Below are 21,598 nucleotides of genomic sequence, written 5' to 3' on the forward strand. Positions count from 1 at the left end.
TTAATGTATCAATAGTTAATAAGTAAATATTTAATTTTTTTCTATCATATATCCTTCTCCTAGGGATGGGACGATACGCTTATCTCACGATACCAATCGATACGCGATATGGGGTTCACGATTCGATACAACCACGACACGATGTAATAAATAAAAGTTCAGTGACAACAAAGTATGACTGTGCAGAATTATGTTTATTTCGGAGCCACAAATCTTTCTAGCAATGGCATTGGCTTGCTAGAATGTAAACAACAATTTAAAAATGTCCTTACAAAGTGCAGATAATATAATTTGGATGGAGAGCTTGTGAAATTGTGATGGTCAAGCCGTCTCATTTGTGATTATGACAGCAGAATAAAATGTAGCTAATACTGCGATTCATTTTTCTGACCCACGATACGTATTGTCACATTTTGTCCCATCCCTACCTTTTCCCATTCCGGTCATTTTTATTTGCCTACAGAATTCTGTAATATTGTGTTATGGTGTGTGGTTTTCGTGTTGTTGTGTTATAACAAGATTTATCTCTGTTCTGCTCTACTCCTGCAAAGATCTCTGGCTTTCTTCTGCCCCACACCCTCCTCCTGTGACTTTACGACCCTCAAATGCAGCAGCTCAGATCAACATCAACTCCCACCGCCTCTCTCTCTCTCATCTCCCTGGTCTACTTGAGCCACATGACCACAGTCCACTCCGCCACGTCCTGCTGTGCAAAAGTGAAAGCTCCCTTAACCTTTCAGATGTGCTTACTATAAATACCTGACTCCATGTGATACCTCAGACATACAATTCGGTCTGACAAAGGCTATTATGTGTTGATTTGTGGCTCAAGATTTCATATGAATAATCTATAGATGGGAAGGATCTTGACACAGCTGGTATCTTTATGTTTGAGGATGCAATCAACTGTGATATGTTATTATCTTGTCAGGGCTTGTCATGTGTTTATGTTGGATGTGTATGTAATGTTGAGTGCAGGAAAGGTAAAAGCCTGAGGTCCTGTCACCAGGCTGCCTGTCACTGGGTTTCTGCCGGCCTGTGATATGTCTTGGTCTGCTATTATAGTCAGTGATGGACACTGACAGCTCTGTGTATTAATGGAGAGTGCGCTAGGCTGCTGTCCATTACTGATGAAATTGCCTCTTTGGGCTGACAGAGCTACATACAAGTCGATTGAAAAGTAGAAAGCAAACACATCAAAGTATTTTCTTTTCACCGTAATGAACACCTGTGGTCATCTTCATGGTGTGCAAGGAGACGTGTGGTCAAGAGAGAGAGTGAGAGTGTGTGTGTGTGTGTGTGTGTGTGTGAGTGGCTATATGTGTGGGTGGTGGTGGTGCCAGTGGAGGAGTGGAGTGATATTTCCGTGTCTTAAGGTAAGAAGACGCTACAGAGCTTGTAGAGACCCAGGAGCATGATGAACTTACAGGGGGACCGTCCTCTCCAGGATCTCCCTTCTCTCCTGAGGCACCAGCAGGACCGCGGAGCCCAGCGTCACCCTGTCTGCCGGGGGGACCGCCGTCTCCCCTCACACCCTTGGGTCCGTCTTTACCAGGAGGGCCGGCGGGACCAGATGGTCCAGGATTGCCCTATAGGACACGTAAGGAGGGTGAAACGATCAGTACGTTTGGATATGAATACTATGAAATGCACTCACACATGCACACCACACAAAGTGTTCACAGATATTGGGATTATTGAAACAGCAGCAGGTCTTGAAGTGTGCAGATAGATAATCCATATCTATTTAGTAATAATGCATGCTTAGATTCGTTTTACCACAACGTTTTACTACTTTTTAGCACCGTAGAAAGGCAGGAATCACTCACGTCATTGCTTAACCATTCATTACATATAGAGATGGCAATACAGTTTGACTTGGCGGTATGGTTCTACCCTTGGTGATGCTACCTGCTGCAGCAATACAGCATAACAGCATAGCACATGATAAATACGATGCAGGGAGCAATGCAAATAATGCCCCATGGGAACTAATTTAGAAATAAAGACCCTCCAGGATGCATACAATCAGAGCAGAACCACAGCAGGTGCAGGCTGGGTGGAGGAGGCAGCAGCCGTAATAGCAGCAAAATACACATCAGCATACAGAGTGAATGTGAGTGTGAAGGCCTTTAAATAGACCGCCAAGTCACTGCAGTGAGATGTGATGCAATAGGTATGGCAGCAGTCAGCTGACACAGCGAAGCATGACTTAGAGTGTCCTGCCAGAGCTAGGTCATTATCAAATAACACACTGTAATGGTTGTGTGTGGGTGCTGAGGCAATGAGACTAACTACTCTTCAGCACGGTTATTCAGGTGAGGTCGGAGTTGTTGGGTGTAGTTGGCAGGAGACTGAACTTACATTGGGACCAGGAGGTCCGACTCTGCCAGCAGCACCAGGGAAACCAGTAGCACCCTGACAGAGAAAGGAGAGGTTAAGGTGGGCAAAACAAAACAGGATAACAGTCCGAAACAAATATGGTTTCTCCATCTAGGAAAACTATAAAATGACTGCAAAATCACATAACGTTTTCAATGGTTTATGATTGAAGTAGTAAAATCTAACAGAGACAGTCTCATTGCTGAAGATCGTATATTCAAAAGGTTAAGGTCAACACTTACAGGAGGTCCCTGAGCACCACGAGCACCTTTAGGTCCAGAAACACCCGTAGGACCCTGAAATAGAAAACACACCTTACTGTCTGGTATTGGTGAGAGGTTTTATGACAGAAGATTAAAACGTCTCTAAAACACTTTCAGCGACCTTGAAGTTATATTGGATTCCATTTGGCTCAGTGGGAGGTGTGCCAAAGACATGTTTTATTCTGCTTGAAAACCACAATCAAGGACAAAGAGAGACCAATTTTCTCCCTGACACAGTAGCTGTTACCTGCTCAGCAGCCTCACTGTGCTGGTCCAAGTCGTTCCTACTTACAATACACAGTTCCAGCCACTGTGATGAGTTGTTAACCAAAGCTCAACGGCTGATTTCCCCACTGTTCAGAGCTTAATTTAGATATTTGTTTATTTAATTTTAGGGATTTGCTGGATTTTTATTGGATATCTTTCTATCTTCTATCTTTCTTTCTTTGTTTTTTTTCTTCTCATCATAAAGACTGACTGTCAATTGATTTTACAACAATCTCTGTCTTGCTGTAAAAGATCTCTGACAATGAAAAAAAATATTGATAATGGGCTATGAACATTCAGGGTTTTGGGTATGAGGGTTCATTATCAAAAAGTCTTGTTTGGTATCGGTTTGGCAATGTCAAAAAGCATGGAGTGACACCTACTGCAGGTCCGGGGGCACCAGATGGTCCCTGGGGTCCTGGGGCGCCAGCGTCACCCTTCTGTCCGCCTTCTCCCTGCTCTCCCTTGGCTCCAGGCTGACCGTCAGCACCCTGAAGGAATAAACAGAAACAACTATGAAATATGGCAGCGATAGACATACAACAACAAAACGTAGTTCAGAGGGACACAGCAGGTTTATGAAGAATTGTGAATAAGTGATTTGTTCAAAATTGTAGATGCTAAGGTAAATTGTTGTTTCCCCAAAATATATATGGTTAAAAGAGAGAATGCATGTATAAATTCATACTAATAAGGGAGATGTTGTACCCTTTAACCCCCATAAAATCAGCTGTAAGCACAACAGACACACTACAACTATCAAGCTGTACTCATCTATATTATATATACAGATTTTCTATATAAATATATATTTCTATATTTAAACTCTCACGTATAAAAGAATATGGGACTTTTAGGGTGAAAATAAGTCTTAAAATAAGCAGTGTGTGATGACATTTGTTTCTGTCACAGGAGACTTGATTATGATTGCTTAAACAGGAATAATAAAAAAAAAAAGATAAAAGTATGTACTCGGATTTCAAAAGATTAAATAAAAACTGCTGATGTTTTAAAAATACCAGTTCTATTATAGCGTTTGTGATGATTAGGTGTTATGAGATTAATTACATGGATAGTTTAGTCTAGTTTTACGACATGTTACAGTCTGTGAACTGTGAGCCAAAAATGATTTAGACACCTCGAATACTTATTCATCCTGACATTAATTCAATAATTAATCATATCGCAACCTTGGAAAGAAAAAAAACACTTTCATGATAAATAGCAGTGGCCCATTTTTACGAAACAGCTACTGAAAAATCTTTTAATAAACATCCGTTTGGGAGGATGCAGCCTATCAAAAACATTTATTTGATGTCAGCCGTGAGTCTTTGGTAGGAACAAAATGGATGACACTGAGTGGCACAAAAAGACTTCAAAATGGCTAAATATCTAATGTCTCTCCACCCCTGAGTTCCACAGTGCAATACACTGAGGAAACAAGACATTTGTCAAGATCAGAAAATGATTCACTGAGGCCTCAGACAGACGTATTGTAAAGGTAATTGGATATCAAAGTCTTTCCAGATACTAGTTGTAGAAGGAGGATCTGAAATAACGTGTTGTAAGACAAGCTGTCAGAGTTCAGCTCATGTCTTGTGATGAGGAAACATGTATAAACTAAAGCTGGAGTCTCATTCTCTAAATAGGTAAACTTTCATATCCTAGTTTTTCACCTAGAGAACAGATGCAGTAGAATATTGTGCTGATGCCACATTTTAACTACTGCTTGATTTGATTAACCTGTTTACTGTTATATTATATAGCACATTCGTCTTATTATCATTGTCAAGAAGGTATTTGTTTTTGTATATCTACTGTGCTATAGTTCTATAATAAAATATTATATCTTTCTAATGCAAAATATTGGGGGGAGTAACAGTATTTCTGTACTTATTACTTTACTAAGTAACTTAGTAATATGGCCGACTACTTTTTAAAAAAGTGTTTTATTAGATAATTGTTAGTTATTTTCTATTTCTGTATTCTACATTTCTATATTCTATTTCTATTATATAGATTCATATTAAATATACAGTATATCCATCTTTTTCTGAGTGTTATATACACAGATTTTAAAAGCCAAGCTGTTTATCAAATTCATGCTGTAACTAATTTTCTGTTCTTGTAAAATGATATGATCAAAGAAAGATGGCAGCTTTGATGGATGACAAAATACCTTGTTTGTAAGAGTCATTTGTGAAAATGATTCAAATTCAATTTACTCCATATAACGTAATTGAGTATAATCTAAAACCATCTAGTAAGTCTACAAAGAGAACTACAATATGTCTTACTATTTTGATTAAAATTGTATTTTTTTTTCAGATAACTCCCTAAACCCTGCTACTAGCAGATCTCCTGACATTTACTGTAGAAATACACAGCATGGCCTTGGCTCGATGTTCTTGAGTTTTGCAGCATGACAGAAAACTGGTAGAAGAGTTATTTTCTGTCATATTTGGTCTTGTTACTTACTGGGGGTCCGGCAAATCCAGCAGGTCCAGGAGGTCCAGTCTCACCCCTGTCACCCTGAAAGAGGAAGGAAGAGAGGAGACAGTGAGGTCAGAGGTCAGTTTAGGCTGGAAACTGCACAGCGAGGGTCCTCAACTCTAACACTGCCAACTGAAAGTGATGCCAGTGGCTCATTTGTTCATCAATGAAGAGCTTTGTTCCAAAACACACATCTGCCATTATAAAATTGTGATGGTTGGCACTAAAGCAAAACTCACTATTGAGTATTGTTGAAGTTGTTGACTCTCTGTTGGACTTTCCCCTTCAAATGAACATGAGGGGTGGTGGAGAGGTAAATCAGTGGTTTTTCTCAGGTTTTTCTCATAATCTGAACTCACAAGGGGAATGGGGATCCCATTTTATCCCCTAAAATCAACCTCTGGAAATCTTTCATCCTTCTCTATGACCGTCTTTGAATGCACCATCTTAGGGAATAACTAAATAGCTCAGTGTGAAATATCGCTGGTTGAAGGGTGAGCGACACTTACAGGAGCGCCGCGGGTTCCAGCAGCACCAGGAGGACCGGAAGGACCAGATTCACCCTAGAGGAAGACAAAGAAGCTTTAGCCACACACATCCAGCTATGAACGATGGGTTCAGATACACAGTTAGTGGCAGTTATGGCCCATAAACCCCAATCAACAATGAGATGCAACAAATGCAGAAATCATACAAACTGGGAGAGAAAATTCTACAAATTGGGACAGTGAGCTATCTAAGTCTTTTTTGCTGCTGACTCATCTAACAGATTTCACATTGGAAGATGAACGTGAGGCAAAAGAAACAATCATAGCTTTGGCTTCCATGTTTTAACAATGTCAAAACAAAAGCACCAGCTAAAAAGAACACTTTTAGTCCACTGTACCAATGTCGATCATGAAAAAGGATAAAATGTTCACCTTCTCGCCGTTGGGACCAGAAGGACCATTAGGACCAATGGGACCAGTGAGACCCTATGACAGGAAACAAGTGAAAGATTTTAGTGCTGAAATTCTCCATGAGCTATTGAATACCGCCACATGTAAAAAACAAGGATATGAACTGCTGACATTTGTGACACGTGAATGAGGGGAACTCAGCCCGAATGAATATTCAACATTGACTATCGGCGGTCATGAAAAACAAAACGGGTGACGATCACTCACTCTGGCACCGTCTTTGCCGGGAGCACCCTCAGGTCCTTTCTCTCCATTGTCACCCTATAGGGGAAAAAACAGATACAAAGACAGTTTACCTGCCTGGGGGAAATGAAACAAATCTAATCACATAGGAACAAGTAGAAGTCAATTCAACCAATTAAACATTTAAGTATTCTGTCATTGAGGCTTTGACGGCTTACTCTGTCTCCTTTGGGTCCGGGGATGCCTGAGGCTCCACGCTCTCCTGGCATACCCTGCAGGCCGGGGGGACCTTGGGCTCCGCCGGCGCCGGCAGGTCCAATGGCTCCCTATTATGGAGAGGAAATAAATGGAGGTAGGGTAATGGAGAGAGAGAGAGAAAGACAGACAGTGAGAGAGCAGGAGGGGCAGACAGAGAGAGAAAAGGTACTTTAGGTCTCTGTGTGTAAGCACTTGCTACAGATATGATGAGGAGCCACATTATTACTGATGCACCGCAGGGTTTTATATTGAAACAACACACTTCTTATCTCCGCCTAACGCTTTTCTCAGTACGTTCTGTTGTCTTCAGAAAATGTCTTCTGTCAGATTGCTTAAGCTGAGGTTTAATGTATCTATATTTACTTATGATTCATCATCATGGAAATGGTGTTGTCGCAGCGTGAGAAGACATCCAATCAGTCAACAAAAGAAACCCCCGCACGCCCTTTTTTCTGTGTTAGAGGATATCAGATGAATGAAAGAATGAAAGAAAAGGGCTGCACGCTGTGAAGACGCTTACAACATTCAAAGCCCTAATCCTGACTTTATGACCATGTAAATTGTGGCCTACAGTGATTCACACTGATTGTTCACTTGTTGGCAGAAAATAAGCAACAACTCATGTTTGGCTTTTGTGTGCTGTTTGTCTTTATATCAACAAATCAGTAAAAAAAAATTGAGACAAAAAAAAAAGTCTCCAATCTCATTTTCCTTTTGGTGGCGGGGCTACCTTCTGTTATCATAACAACATCTCGAATCAGAGCAGAACATCTAAGCAAAGGAAATGGAAGCAAATGCACGCTTTTTCCTTCGATTTTATAAGTCGCTCCACCAGGCCCACTGCCGGTCCAAAGTTGGCAGGCAACTGTTATCAGCACCGCTTTCTGTTTCAGCCTCAGACTGGAGATCAAACACGCAAATACCAACTCTGCTGCATATCTCCCACCATTAAGCTGTAACCACAAGCCTCACACAGCCTTTCTGCTGGGCCAATACCTTCAAACTGTGTTTTATCAGTTTTAAGATAGTGGATTTGTCTGTTGTAGCAGACTTGCTACAAAAACTTGCTTCTCCCTCCAAACCTTGTTTGTTCATCCCGCCATCCCTCATCACCCTCATGTCAGGTCTATGATCCCATCCTCTATCTTTCCCCTCATGTCTGACCTTCAGGAAAACCTTTGAACTGGGATTAAAATCTGACCAGACAACAAATAAAAAAAAATAGGGATTCAACCTGTTCTGTGTTCTTTCTCTACACATCATAACAAAGTTTGTTTGACTTTTTAAAGGTTGGATTACCTTATGGTTGTGACAAATTACTGAGGGCTGCCATTTGTTGACAGCAGCTACACAAGTGACTGTGTAGCTTAATTGAAAATATAGTCACTTCATAGGAAAAGTCTTTGAAGGACATTTGGCAGCTTGATTGTTTCAAGTTACAAGGTGTTGATTCCTGAACACAGACAGCTGTGCTAAGCTGCTCTCTAAGCCCAAATGCCAACCATTCATCCAAAAGAACATCTTGATTTTCCTGTCACATGTACGTGATTTCAAACTACTGCCGCTATATTAATCAGTAAAACGTAATCCCATAAATAAATGGGTATAGCCCAGTGACACTGACTGCAGATCAAGGCTTTCAACTCATGGTGGTCCTTGTTATGGTAATCACATGGTTTTCTATTCAAACCCAGCATAAAGTGTCAAAACATGGCCAAAGCTCAACTTTCAAACACCAGAGTCCATTAGTATTCATTATGCTAGCATTGCTGTGCCTGCAAGCTCAAGGATCATTTTGTTTCATAATGTAATGTAATAAAACTTGCACACTCCATGATCCACTATCATCTAGACTCTCCTCATATTAGGCCAAACAGTGGACTCACCTTGGGTCCGTCGGTTCCAGGAGTTCCAGGCAGACCACGAGGTCCCTGCAGACCCTGAGGGCCAGCGCCTCCTCTCTCTCCAGGGAAACCACGCTCACCCTGCACAGACACACATCCAGGAGCGGGACGGACAATCAGCGGTATGTTTCACAATCAGTCAACCAATCAGATGTAAAGTTAAATGAGCATAATCGACTTACTCTGGGTCCAGTAGCACCAGCAGATCCAGCCTCTCCAGGAACACCCTTGAAGGAGAGAAAGAGAGAGAAGATATGAGGTTGTCATACAAGTGGATGGGATCAGCGAATGAGAAGTCATGTCATGCATCCTTTGTAAAAAGAAATGAATGTTACAATGCTGAATTATACTTGTTTTTGTTTTTACCATATTGATGTACAGCAGTTCGGTATCTAAGACAAATTTCACATCTTATCTTATCTTATCTTATCTTATGAACTGCAATATAGAGGTTAGATATAGATAGGGATATGACAGTGGGCCAGCTAACTCAAAATTAATCAGTGAGAGTAAACCATTTAGGGGATGGTTGTTCTAATAACATTTCAGTATTATATAAGATGTTAAGAAAACATGGACCTGGTTTAACAACATCATCTTCACACTAAGTTAATCTTTTTCTATTGGCAGTGAGACAAAGATGATCTGAATGGTAAGATGAATGTGGGAATAAATACTGCCAATTTAATGGTAAGATGCTTTTATGAAACAGCATTGCAGGTAGGCTTAATGTTCCAAGTTTCATTCATGTGGGGACAAAAAGGCTTCAAGGTCCTGTACCGCTAAACAGGTGGAGCAGGGCACTAACACTGCCAGGGTTAGGAGTGAGGTAACAGCAGGGTTAGGTACTGTAAGGTAATTTGGATAGTAGCATCCGCCAAACGGCATGGCTAACATGTACAGCTTCCTTTTGGAAGCTTTAAGTCTCTTCCTAGTGTCCAAACCCATGAGCTCTGTCCCTGTCATCATGATAGATGACTTACAGATGGAGATAATTCAAAAGACAAATGATAGTAGTTCCTCTAAGTCAGTTTATGTGACTTCATCAACTCCATTTCATCAAAAGGTGCACCCACCTGGTCTCCGGGCTTGCCTCCCTCACCAGGGGGGCCAGGAGGTCCGGGCAGACCCTGTGTACAAAGACAGAGACAAAGACATGAACAAAAACAAATACAGAAACAAAACATATGATGAATGATGTTAAGATTTTTTATGTTATTTTACAGAATAGATGCATAGCAATAAAAAATAAATAAATAAAATAAAAACATCTGGATATCCCTGGACAAACAATGCATAATAGAGGAATTTTCAATCAGATCAGTCAGTTTGTATTTTCAATCAGATCAGTCAGCTCCGTCAGTTTGATTTTAATTCACACTGTAGCCGCTGTTTACACAGCTCAGTGGGATGTCAGACAGAAACCGAGTGACTGATGTATTTGTCAAAGTGATAGATGGAGAAAGCCCTTGCATGTGAGGATACAGTCACCGCTGCACTTATAGACACCATCGGAGTTACAGCTGTACTCAGTTGCATTTACACTTACAGATGCAGGTAAAGGTAGAAGTGCGAGCGGACAGACTCACCTGGAAACCTGAAGGACCAGGCTGTCCTTGCTCTCCTCTCTCTCCAGCAGGGCCCTGTGGAGTTTAAAGGTGAACAAAGACAATCAGCTACTATCACAAACTAAATGTCAGGAACGCCACATATGACTTTCATGTAACAGATGGTGATTTGTTCTTGTGCTGATACATGTACTTGAACAAGAACAACGAAAACTTATATTTTCTCGAACAGGTCAGCAAAAACTGTTCTCATTATCTTGGGAAACAGACATTATAGTATAAAGATGTGAAAGTAGTAATAGAATTTTTACATCTTACATTGCATTTTTATATTAAATACATTATTAACTTCAGACTGAACATCTGTGAGTCAGTGATGCTGGCTACAATGGCCAGACTTTTGTGTCAAGGACTTTTTTCCAGACATACAGTAGCTATCGACGAGGCAGCCTGGGAAATGAAGATACTGCAGGTTGCTTCTGAGAGCAAATTGAGGGGGGATAAGATCAGTGTTGAAGCTATGGAGTGGGATGAGTGAGATAGAGATACATACAGCAGGGCCGGGGGGTCCAGCAGCGCCGGTCTCTCCGTCCTTACCAGGCAGACCCTGAGGAGGGGAAGGGAGAGAGAGGGGGAGGGAGAGGAGGAGGGAGCAGGAATGGAGGACAAATAGAAAGATATCAACAGTTAGGCCATAGGCGATGCTATCCACTAGATAGAGGTCTGATAGCTATAATTAAGCCTTTCAACGTGCTTCTCATGTGGAGATTGAGCCACCGATATGACAGTGAATCAATGGTTGGGGAAAGAAGCCGTGCAAAACAAAACGCCCTGTGTAACGTTGACAAACCAATGTTTATTTTGGTTATCTTATTAATAATTTGGACCTTTCATAATCACGAACATCTAGATTCTGAAAGCATGGTCTACAGTATTTTAGCATGATTGTAATTACCTGGTAGCTTGCACGTTTTCTATACTGTATATTATGTAGCAGTCATCTAATTTCTGTTTATTACCTGCTTAAAAATGTAAAACCATCAAGTTATCTTTTATATAAATATGGAAGTTTAGAAATCAATGAGTGCTCAATGAGATCTTCAGTATAGTCAATCACAGGTAGGCTGACTTAAAAGTGTTATGAAATGGAAACATGTTTGTATGTGATATCAGTCAAATGCTTTTTTTTTTGGTTGAATTTGGTTAAACTTCTGCAGTGGATAAGTGAAAGCAGGAAAGGTGGATAACTTACTCTCAGACCGGGGGCACCGAGCAGTCCCTTCTCTCCAGCCTTGCCACCTTCACCCTGATCAGAGCAGAAACAAAATGCTGCGGTTAGTCACAAGGCCACCGCTGATTTGCTTTGTCATGCACCTATTTCGAGGGGAGAGAGCGCATTTGTGATGCTGCACATCAAATGGCGTGAAATTGTTCGTTGATATGCCAGGTATGATGTGAGCATCGCTATTATCAGGTCAAAATGGTTCACAATATTTATGGTGTTTTTTTAAAAATTTTTTTAGATTCTTACTTTAAATAAGAACAAACAAGGCTAAATTCTAAAGTTCTGTTGGCCCATAATGTAGGATCGCTGTCATGAATCAAATATCTTTAAAATAAGTGGAGGCCATATTTTTTTCCATTTAGACAATTTTTCTGGCTTCATTACCTATACACATTTTCTGGACCTAATAATTAGACTTTTTTCCCAACTTTTGATGTAATTATTATTACTCACAGTGGCTCCCTTGGGTCCGGGGAATCCCATGACACCAGGCTGTCCGCGGGCTCCCTGCGGGCCAGGGGGTCCTGGGCGACCGTCCTCACCAGCAGCACCCTAGCAGAGAGAAGTAAAGCAGAGTCAGAAGACATACAGCCAGAACTTAATCTGTTCAAATTTACAAAAGGGGATGGTGGGTTTGAAAAGCATTGTTTTCTCTCAGTAACTCACTATGTCATACTTTAGTGGATGCCTTTCTCAAAAAATAAAACGTGGGGTAAAAAACTATGGGTGAAATCAGGAATCCATCCATCCGTCCATCCGTCCACCGTCAGTCAGTCAATAAATCAACCAATCAATCAATTGCTTCATCAATATGATTAAACTGTGAGGTTTTGAGTAAACTCAATCCTCAAACAGCTCACTTTGTAGTGTTATAAAATGTGAACATATTCTCATCCTCATGCTCATATAATCAAAGTAAATCCATGAAAAATCTAAATTAAATATAACTGTCTTACTATAGTGCAGCAGTAATTCTCATAGTAAAGTATCTCAAATAACTAAAGTCATAGTAATTCATAAGAAAAAAAAGTGGGATGCACAACACAACAATGGTAACAGAATGAGTTTAGACCAATTTCATCTTCTTCTGAAAAGGCAATTTTCCCTAAACAATTTGCCGACCCACAGAAAAGAATTCAATTTGTATAGGTTTCAGTGCAGAGTGTTAGAGCCACTTGGTCTACATGCTGTTTCAGAGGACTTCCCACTGAGCCGAGAAAAAAGCCTGGGGGAAACAGGACTAGACAGAAAATAAAGCTTAAATACACTTCAGGATTAAGGGCTATCATGAAAACCATGAGCCTATCTGGCAAATTGAACCCCAAGTGCAGTTGATAAATCTATGTTCTGAGCCGAATGCGAACGTTGAAGCCAGTTATCGATGTCTATCTCAATGAGACTTTCTAGTCATAAAAAAACAGCACAATTAAGAATATTTGAAACACAAACCACTCTGGGGGTAAGGCCAGTAGATAATGGGCGGATAAATCTCCTGCAATTCAATTTGATGAACCACTTATGAGTCATTAGGTGATGGGAGCACATTTGGTAAAATTACAGCTCCCCGCCAGGCTGTTCCACATGTGATATCACAGAGCTTACAGCCCCTAAATACTGCATGAGGGTGCATACTGTGTGATTACTCATACTGATTTACAAACACACAACAACAACAACAACAACAACAACAACAACATTACAGATGTTACAGCATGCAGAAGTGCACTTACAGATGGTCCAACTTTGCCTTGAGGACCAGCATCACCAGGACGTCCAGTGAGACCCTGCAAGTGGAGAATAGAAACAGACGAAATCCACATGAGCCATCAGACCTCTCTGTGCAGACATGAGCTAAACTGAGGCGGTAACATATGGCACTGTGGGAAATTGATTTTACACCACTGATTGAGGCCTTTTAAGCACCGAGCAACAGTTTTAACACCTATTGATGGAAATGATTAATGCTTGAAACATGAATGAGACAACATTTGTGTTACTGATTTCAATGGGCTAGATTTATAAAGATATTTGCCTTTTTTTTTTTTAAATAGGTGCACTGGACAGAATGAAATCAATCCAGGAGTATGCCATTTTTATATACCTGATCCACTGTAAAAAAAAATAGTAGGCTTCAAGTGGGTTTACTTGCTATCTACAGTGGCATACAAGTACAAAACAATGTATTATTACAGTAAAACAGACCCTGTCTAACAGTAGATTGTCAGTTAAGAATTGAAGCTCTGTAACAAATCAGCACCAGTCCGATGCTTCAGCCATTAGGCAATACTTTATTGATGCCAACCAGAAACCTTGTATCTTCAATTACAGTATTCATTCTTCCTATCAATGACTGATATCAGACATTGTCTCTCACCTGTATATCTCATAACCTGGAACCAAGCCAAACTGCCTATTGTAAAATGGCCAAAATATATGGGCATCAGTCTGAAAATCAATTACTTTTTCCTTATTTATGAAAAGCTGCATTTTTTGACACCACCAACATCAAGATTAGTGGTAAAAAAAAAAAAAAGGTTAATTGTCATCAAGGAAGAGCTTACCCTAGCACCAGGCAGACCAGACTCTCCAGGACGGCCAGGGTCACCGTTAGCACCCTTGGGACCACCAGCACCAGAGGGTCCGCGCTCACCGGGGGCTCCCTGTGTTAGGAGAGAGAGAATAGAACAGGAGTGGGCCACTCAGTCATTCACTAAGGAGGAGACATTTCAATTCCCTACCCTCTGGGGAAATGAGTTTTTCTTTTAATGGTGTGAGCGAGCTTCATTGACTTGCTGAAGATGAGAAGACTAAATTCTGACAGATTCATTTTGGTGTAAATGAAACAGCATGGGGGTAGATAATGTTAAATGAGATGTCTGTTTTGTGGTGGATATGGGACATGTGGGTCACTAGTGCACCATGGGTTTAAGAGCTATGCTGCCATCTTATGGCCACATGGTGGAACTGCATATATTACTGTTCAGCAAGCTTTAGGCACGTACCAAACACTCTAAGAAATAGGCGAGTTGACCAATTTGACTCTTTCTGTTGGTCTTCACTGAAAAATAAAGCTGATTAATGATGTACCTCATTAACTCTCAGAATGAGAGAGTGCTGATCTGGGACCTGTGTGAACCTTAAAGGGCCACTTCACTTATTATGTGCCTCATTGAACTCGTAATCTCAAAACTGTATGCCGCTTTGTGCAATTTAACTTGGTTTGAGAATTATTAAGAGTTAATGAGGTGAAAAATTATCTTCCAGAGATGTCATCACGGACCACTGAATCAACAAAAGCTCAGTGAAACCTTCTGCCAAAATGATGTTTAATGTTTCATCCATTTATTTTGGCGATTGCCCCCTGGTTAGATAGTGAAGGAAAAAGTGCAATAGCTTTTCACAATGAATTGGTAATCTTTGGTGTTCTAAATCCACTGTCAGGTCTCACCTCTGATGTTGCTTTTTTAAGTAACCTTTTCTTAGTTCAATTCTTTATTCACAATTTGGAAAGCCAGTTTTAATGCTTTTAAATGAATAAATTGTATCAGTGGCAGGGACAAAACAGGGCATTCAGATGTTTTATGGATAAAAAGTCACAGTGAGTTAATATGGTCATATGACACACTTGCAGATTTCTTAGTGTTTTGTTTTGGAAATGTTTTAGTTAAGCGGTTTCCATTTATTGTGTACATTCACAAGGTGTGAAAACCACAGAAAGCTTATCATCAGATTGTTCACAGTGTGGCGACTGACAGATTCAACCACGGCAACACTGTCAGGAATGATTCATGCATGAACTGAGAGTTGCTATGGATATGAATCTTCCTTCATGATAACAATTTTTTCTCACTGTGCAATGTGTTTGAAAACTTCAAACACATTATAAGAATAGAGAAATTAGAGAGTAGCTATAGCTTGCCAGATTAAATTATACCTTCAGAAATAGGTTCGGAATCGTTTTCATGCAGAGTGTGAGACATGATACAGAGAATCATTTGTATAGGTGTTCCTTGTACACACCTAGATTTAAAGCCCTTAGGTGGCTTTCAAACTATTTTCCAAACCAGTGCCGTATTGGTGCAAAGTAAAAGGCTTTTGCAACCCCTGGGAGTGTGTATTTGATAGGTTTAACAAATCTAAAATCTTGTCAAAATGTTTTGATGAGCAAGTGTGTACAAGTCCTTAGAATCTCATGGGTACAAACCCAGATACTTGATAGTTTTTCCACCGTGATTATCAAACCTGAACTAAGCTGTATTAGATCTTAGTCACTGGACTAAAGCTTACTATACCAGATAGTATCAAAACAATACAATTAATACAACATGATCATGCATGTGCTTGAGGAGATCATGTGCAGGAGATGATCTGGGAGAAGGTAGTACAGACACTACAGCACTAGTTCTTTAAGAGTACTATCTTCTTCATGGTTCAATTTGAAGGATATTGAGTCAGACTGAGTCAAATTAAATTGAAATTCATGGAGATGTGATTTTTAAGCAAATACGAGTCACCTGTGTGACAATATTATGATTAGGTAATTCAAAAATGTCATTTTCGCACTGTGACTAGCACAAACATACAGGAAGCCAGATTAGAATATTGGACCTGGTTTGTTGACAGCAATTTCCAAATACAATCAGCGGCAGATGGACCACATAATTATTAGTTCCACAGATTTACAACCATGACTCCTGACGCATCAGTTTCATACAGTTTCTTATCTCTTCCTTCCTCTGCCAGATTCAGATGTTCTGTTTATCTGAATGCATCCCTGTTCATTTCCTGTTTCACAGCAGATTTTCCATTCCTACAGCAATAATAAACCCTCCTCTGGGACGGGTGTAACCATGGTGACACTCACCTTGGGACCAGCCAGACCATCTTGACCAGGGAAACCACGGTTACCGGGAGATCCCTAAATAGAAAACACCAGACCAGAGTTAGGATTAGGATAAGAACAACAATATTATCTTAGTCATTAGTTCTCAAAGTGCGGTCTGGAAACCCCCAGTGGTCCTTGATGGGGTTCCAGGTTGACCCAAGCAAAATGAGGAATAGCTTAATTTTACTATAATTTAATGCACTTGAAATTATCCTGATTAGACAATGTATAAGCAAAACTATTCTGATCATAGGTTTCACTCTCACCAATATTATCTCCACATGTACAATATAGACAGGTATGAAATTCACACTATAACATCATTTTCCCTGGGACAAAATCGTATCAAATGGGGGTCCCTGGCCTAATGTGTGTCTACTTTGTGTCAACCTCTGATCTAAGCAACTACACATATTAATTAATTCATTAATTGGGATTGTATTAACTGGGATGGCTGTGAAACAAAGCAGAATGTTGCCAACCAGCACAAACTTTCATAAACAACTATAACCTGGTTTTAACAAATTTGATGGTACTCACTCTCTCTCCGGGAGGTCCCAGAGGTCCAGCAGCGCCGGGCTCTCCCCTGGGTCCACGCTTGCCCTCCTCTCCTGCCGGGCCATGGGCTCCCTGAGGACCACCTGGTCCCTACAAAACACATCCAGGACAAACTAGGTTAGCATGGAAAAAGGAATTGTTTATGGTCGGCTTTAACAAATCAAAAAAACACAATTTCCAAACTTATACTTCAATATTACACATTAACATTCCACATGAACTGTTTTGTGATTGTCATGAAGAAAGGTGGACAGTGATTTTAAAGATGAGTGAGTTAGATGAGTAATTTTGTGTGCTACTGATTAGTGTCATGATTGTACATGCCAAAAAATGATGTGAAGAAAAAAAAAATCCTATTTCTGCATGAGGGAGCAATTTTCTTTCCTTTGGGTTTCTATGTTCTGTATTTCTCAAACCTTCTGAGAAACTGTGAAAAGCAGAATGGGTAGCAAACCAAGCAAATAGTGTACTTAGTTCTATTGAGGCAGTATTTTGTATGGAACAAGTAAGATAGTATGAGATTGTCTGGTGAATGAATCAGATATGGATTTGGTCTGGATTTGGGCAAGAGGTCCAAACAATACGGAGTACATGAACAAGTGTCAAAGCATAGTTTCCATATTCATATTTTCATATTCATAGGAAAAACTCACAATCTCTCCTTTGGGTCCAGCCTCTCCCTTGAACCCTGGAATACCTAGGTCTCCCTGAAGAGAAACAGATAGATAGATAGATAGATAGAGAGAGAGAGAGAGAGAGAGAGAGAGAGAGAGAGAGAGAGAGAGACAGAGAGAGAGAGAGAGAGAGAGAGAGAGAGAGAGAGAGAGAGAGAGAGAGAACATTTTATTATGACTAAAGATATAAACTATTAGTGGTTATCTAATTATAATTGCTCCAAATAGTAACAAGGAACTTAAAATGTATACCTCCCTGCGCACCAACAATAATAATGGTGCCCTACATTATATATCTAGGGTTAATGAACTATTCGGTGAATACATACAGCTGTTCCTTTGGGCCCAAGAGGTCCAGTTGCTCCCTGAGGCCCAGGAGGCCCACGAGGTCCAGGGAAACCAGGAGCACCAGCAATACCAGGAGCACCCTGCAGAGAGAAGCAGTGATGGCAGTCTATCAGTGTAATCATTCTATCATCCATTCATGCATTCACTCATCCATCCATCAAACTGGGTATAGCCTTAGAGGGCAATAGGTTGCTACTGATTATAGTATCAGTTAATAACTTGTGTAACATCAATGAGAAATGTATCACTGAGAAAATCCTCCTGTACAGATTGCAGAAGCCCCACTTTTTAAAAAAATATTTGCTGCTGTGAGGCTGCATTGTTGGTCCACCTATATAAATCCTGCACTATTAATGCAGGACAGATACACAGTCAGGTGATGTCAATGACAACAGTGGTTCTAACTGTAATGTTTGACTGACTGGTGCATTAAAGATGCTTTTGAGATGCAATAAAAAGCTCAGTGAGAGTGTTATTCTGTTCAGTGGACACATACCACCAGAGTGGATCTGATTCTGGCTATTCAGTTAGTTTACTTTACGGACCAGCTCAGTTATCGTTAGACAAGCCTATAGACTGGTGCTCTGACAAGTGTTACAATTTCATTTACAAAACAATCGGCCAGGCTTTCTGTATTTTAAATGCAAATGTGTTAGGCTATGTAGATGATGTCAGAGAAGCAGTGTCGGTGGAAACATCACCTGTCATTTCCACTGTAGCAAAGTGGCAGAATTAGAGCGTAACAGAGTGGCAATATGAAATACAGATGAAGTGCAGTTTTCTACTTACAGCTGATCCTTTAGCTCCGGGGATACCATCAGTACCAGGGTTTCCCTGCAGAGAAGAAGAGACAAAGCAAGTGAACACACTGCAATAGTCACAATTGAGCCTGATTCAGTTACTTTTCTGGGATTGATTGATCTAGCTGTACATATGATAAGAAAATATATTGTTTTCATCTTGAAACTTCTTTTCTACAACTCTCAACTCTCTCAGTGCATTAGAAACAGTGCTCATAATACCTGAGTTCAGTCACTCAGAAATACATAAAAAAAAAAAATGTAGAAAACACAACAGGATATAAGAAATAAATTATTCAGGATAATATATAGTTGGTGGCATAGCCCATCTGCACTGCATATTGCTTTCGTATCATGGCTTTTAGATGACAAAGAGTATTTCCTATTGACACTAAAGCCTATAGCTTTTTCTTTTTAATATATCTTTATTGCTTCACTCACAGATGCGCCAGAGGGTCCGGATGATCCTGGAGTACCAGACTCTCCACGGGGTCCCTGAGCGCCCTCAGGTCCACGAGCGCCGGTGGGGCCAGCTTCTCCCTGGTCAGCAGCACAGAGGAAACAGGAGGGTTGAAATTACATGAGTATTTATTTGAAAAGTCAATCTACAAATAATTATCGTCTATCTGCTCAAGTTGTCTGTAGAATGGACAAATTCGCTGGTAGCTGGTGCAAATTTTCCAATTTTTTATGTAGCCTGTTCATTCTTTGACTGCATTTGTGACTGCTATGATGAGGGACGATATTAGACAAATAAATACTCAATTACAATATAATTAAGTATTTAAATAATTAAATTAAATTAAATTGCTCAAGTAGAAGTAAAAGCACAGAAAATAAGTGCTGCTCTAAAAATCTAGTAGTTAGAGCTATTTAAAGCTTGAATTTATGATTTGGAAGGCTCCATACATTCAAAATGTCCATACATTCAAAATGTATTCAGCTACTCTGCCTGGGCCTGGATTGATTAAATGCATAGTGTGCAACAGAATATAATATCAGTAAGTAAGTTGAAGACAAGGTTCTACAAAGATGCACCATTTGAGAATCATTTAGCATACGCAACATGATATATAATGACTAGGAATACACAAAAACAGAAGAAAAATAAGGATCAATAGATAAAGAAACTGATGGCATAGAAGAGGGGAAGAGGCTCCAAATGAGGGCTTGGAGCTAAAGAGTGTAAATGGCATAAAGCGTGAAAATGAGTTTCATTCTGCATAAAAAAATAAAGCTCTTGGTGAGACCAAGTATCAATAAGTAGAAAATATTTAAATTGACCTAGACATTTGATTTGATTTTGGCTACAAGCCTTTTTACAATATTTAAGTACAATTTTAAAGAAGCTCACTTAAGTTGGTGACAATTACAAAATTCAAGAGCTATCTTAGAATAATAAATGTAACTAACAACACATTAGTAGTATTTCGCAAAATGACTGGCATGTAATAAGCTACGCAGTGAGATATCAATATTACTACTATAGTCCGCAAAAAAATATAGAAAAAGCTGTAATATATTTTTAATTAATGATGAATCATTTGTAACAGTAAAATTAACTAATGAAATTATTAATTAGCATTTGTCTTAATTTGTTTGAGAAAAGAAACAAACAAACCATTGCTCGGAAACCAAAGTTTCCACATTTAATTAGCAAAGTTTACACGTTTTAGTGGTAAACCAATGAAATTAGAGTTGAATGTTTACAGAACAGCACCATTTAAAAGAAAAAAACAAACAATTAGCTGTCCTTTCAATAAACCAAATTAATGTGGGTTTGTCTCAAAAGTGTACTAGTCATAGCCAAGCATCTAATGTTTTGCAGACCTTCTGGTCCAGTAAAACAGACTCGGGCCAGCATTCACAGACACTCAAGTAAATATTTTGAGCCCCCGCCCCCTAATGGACATCAGCCAGAGATTTCACCACACTGCGAGTTTGCAGCTTTTTCAGCATGTTGGTGAATGGAATTCCTTTGCCATTGCTGTAGCATTTTATACATCATGACTCAATAGCATGACATAATAGAGTTTGTATGTGTTTGCAAACACGGCGCTGTGGTGGCTGAAATCTTTCTTCTCCCACAGCCCATTGTCAAGGCCAATACACTACTGGCTCTGAAACTGGGTTAAAAAGGGTGCATATGGGGACAAAAGGGGGAACATCTGCCAGTTATTTTAAGGTTATGGAAAAAATTCTCTGCATTTTAGAGGCGGTGGCAGCATGGCTGTTGCTGGATAATAAAAGTACAAAGTTTACTCTGTTCTAGGTAAAAACATGGCAGTGTTCTCATCTGACAATATTTGCATTGTGTTGGGTGCAAGACACATTCAGAAGTGCTAGGTTTATTCAGCTGAGGTTAAAACAACTGTGGCGTTTTTGTGTTTCTACATTTTACTGTGTTTGTCTTGGGTCCTTTTAACTGTGCTAAGCCTTGCACAGAGAGTAAAAAACTGTAAACAAGGCTGGATTTCATGAGCACAAAGGGAGTTAACAGGCAGGCCTGATCCAAATAGACAGCACATGGGATCCTGCAGGTACTGCTCAATAACTCATATTATGAGATTTCTAAGGTCCCTCACCATGGGACACTTCCTGGAATATTATTAAGTCTACAAACACACACAAACACACACTCACAGGCACACACACACTCCTGCATACACACATAAACATATACATGCATAAAGTGTTTATGGATGTAAGTTTGTACAATGCACACACGCACACACACACACACACACACACACACACGCGTGCATGCACCC

General features: G+C 40.0%; 1 protein-coding gene across 2 annotated transcripts in view; it reads right to left on the minus strand.

Annotated features, from left to right (window-relative positions):
• The window catches only part of col2a1b (collagen, type II, alpha 1b), a 50,851-nt gene that overhangs the window by 8,354 nt on the left and 20,899 nt on the right, over positions 1–21,598 (minus strand). For both annotated transcript variants that reach the window (XM_071922688.2, XM_071922685.2), the window contains 24 exons: positions 19,269–19,367; positions 18,817–18,861; positions 18,009–18,107; positions 17,659–17,712; positions 16,988–17,095; positions 16,427–16,480; positions 14,124–14,222; positions 13,293–13,346; positions 12,016–12,114; positions 11,530–11,583; positions 10,831–10,884; positions 10,299–10,352; positions 9,786–9,839; positions 8,892–8,936; positions 8,692–8,790; positions 6,766–6,873; positions 6,572–6,625; positions 6,326–6,379; positions 5,915–5,968; positions 5,391–5,444; positions 3,296–3,403; positions 2,625–2,678; positions 2,365–2,418; positions 1,428–1,589 (listed from right to left, as the gene is read on the minus strand). In XM_071922688.2, coding sequence (XP_071778789.1) covers positions 1,428–1,589; positions 2,365–2,418; positions 2,625–2,678; positions 3,296–3,403; positions 5,391–5,444; positions 5,915–5,968; positions 6,326–6,379; positions 6,572–6,625; positions 6,766–6,873; positions 8,692–8,790; positions 8,892–8,936; positions 9,786–9,839; positions 10,299–10,352; positions 10,831–10,884; positions 11,530–11,583; positions 12,016–12,114; positions 13,293–13,346; positions 14,124–14,222; positions 16,427–16,480; positions 16,988–17,095; positions 17,659–17,712; positions 18,009–18,107; positions 18,817–18,861; positions 19,269–19,367 — 1,773 coding nt within the window. The remainder of the gene's footprint in view (positions 1–1,427; positions 1,590–2,364; positions 2,419–2,624; positions 2,679–3,295; positions 3,404–5,390; positions 5,445–5,914; positions 5,969–6,325; positions 6,380–6,571; positions 6,626–6,765; positions 6,874–8,691; positions 8,791–8,891; positions 8,937–9,785; positions 9,840–10,298; positions 10,353–10,830; positions 10,885–11,529; positions 11,584–12,015; positions 12,115–13,292; positions 13,347–14,123; positions 14,223–16,426; positions 16,481–16,987; positions 17,096–17,658; positions 17,713–18,008; positions 18,108–18,816; positions 18,862–19,268; positions 19,368–21,598) is intronic.

This window comes from Centroberyx gerrardi, chromosome 5, assembly GCF_048128805.1.
Source record: "Centroberyx gerrardi isolate f3 chromosome 5, fCenGer3.hap1.cur.20231027, whole genome shotgun sequence".
NCBI lineage: Eukaryota > Metazoa > Chordata > Actinopteri > Beryciformes > Berycidae > Centroberyx > Centroberyx gerrardi.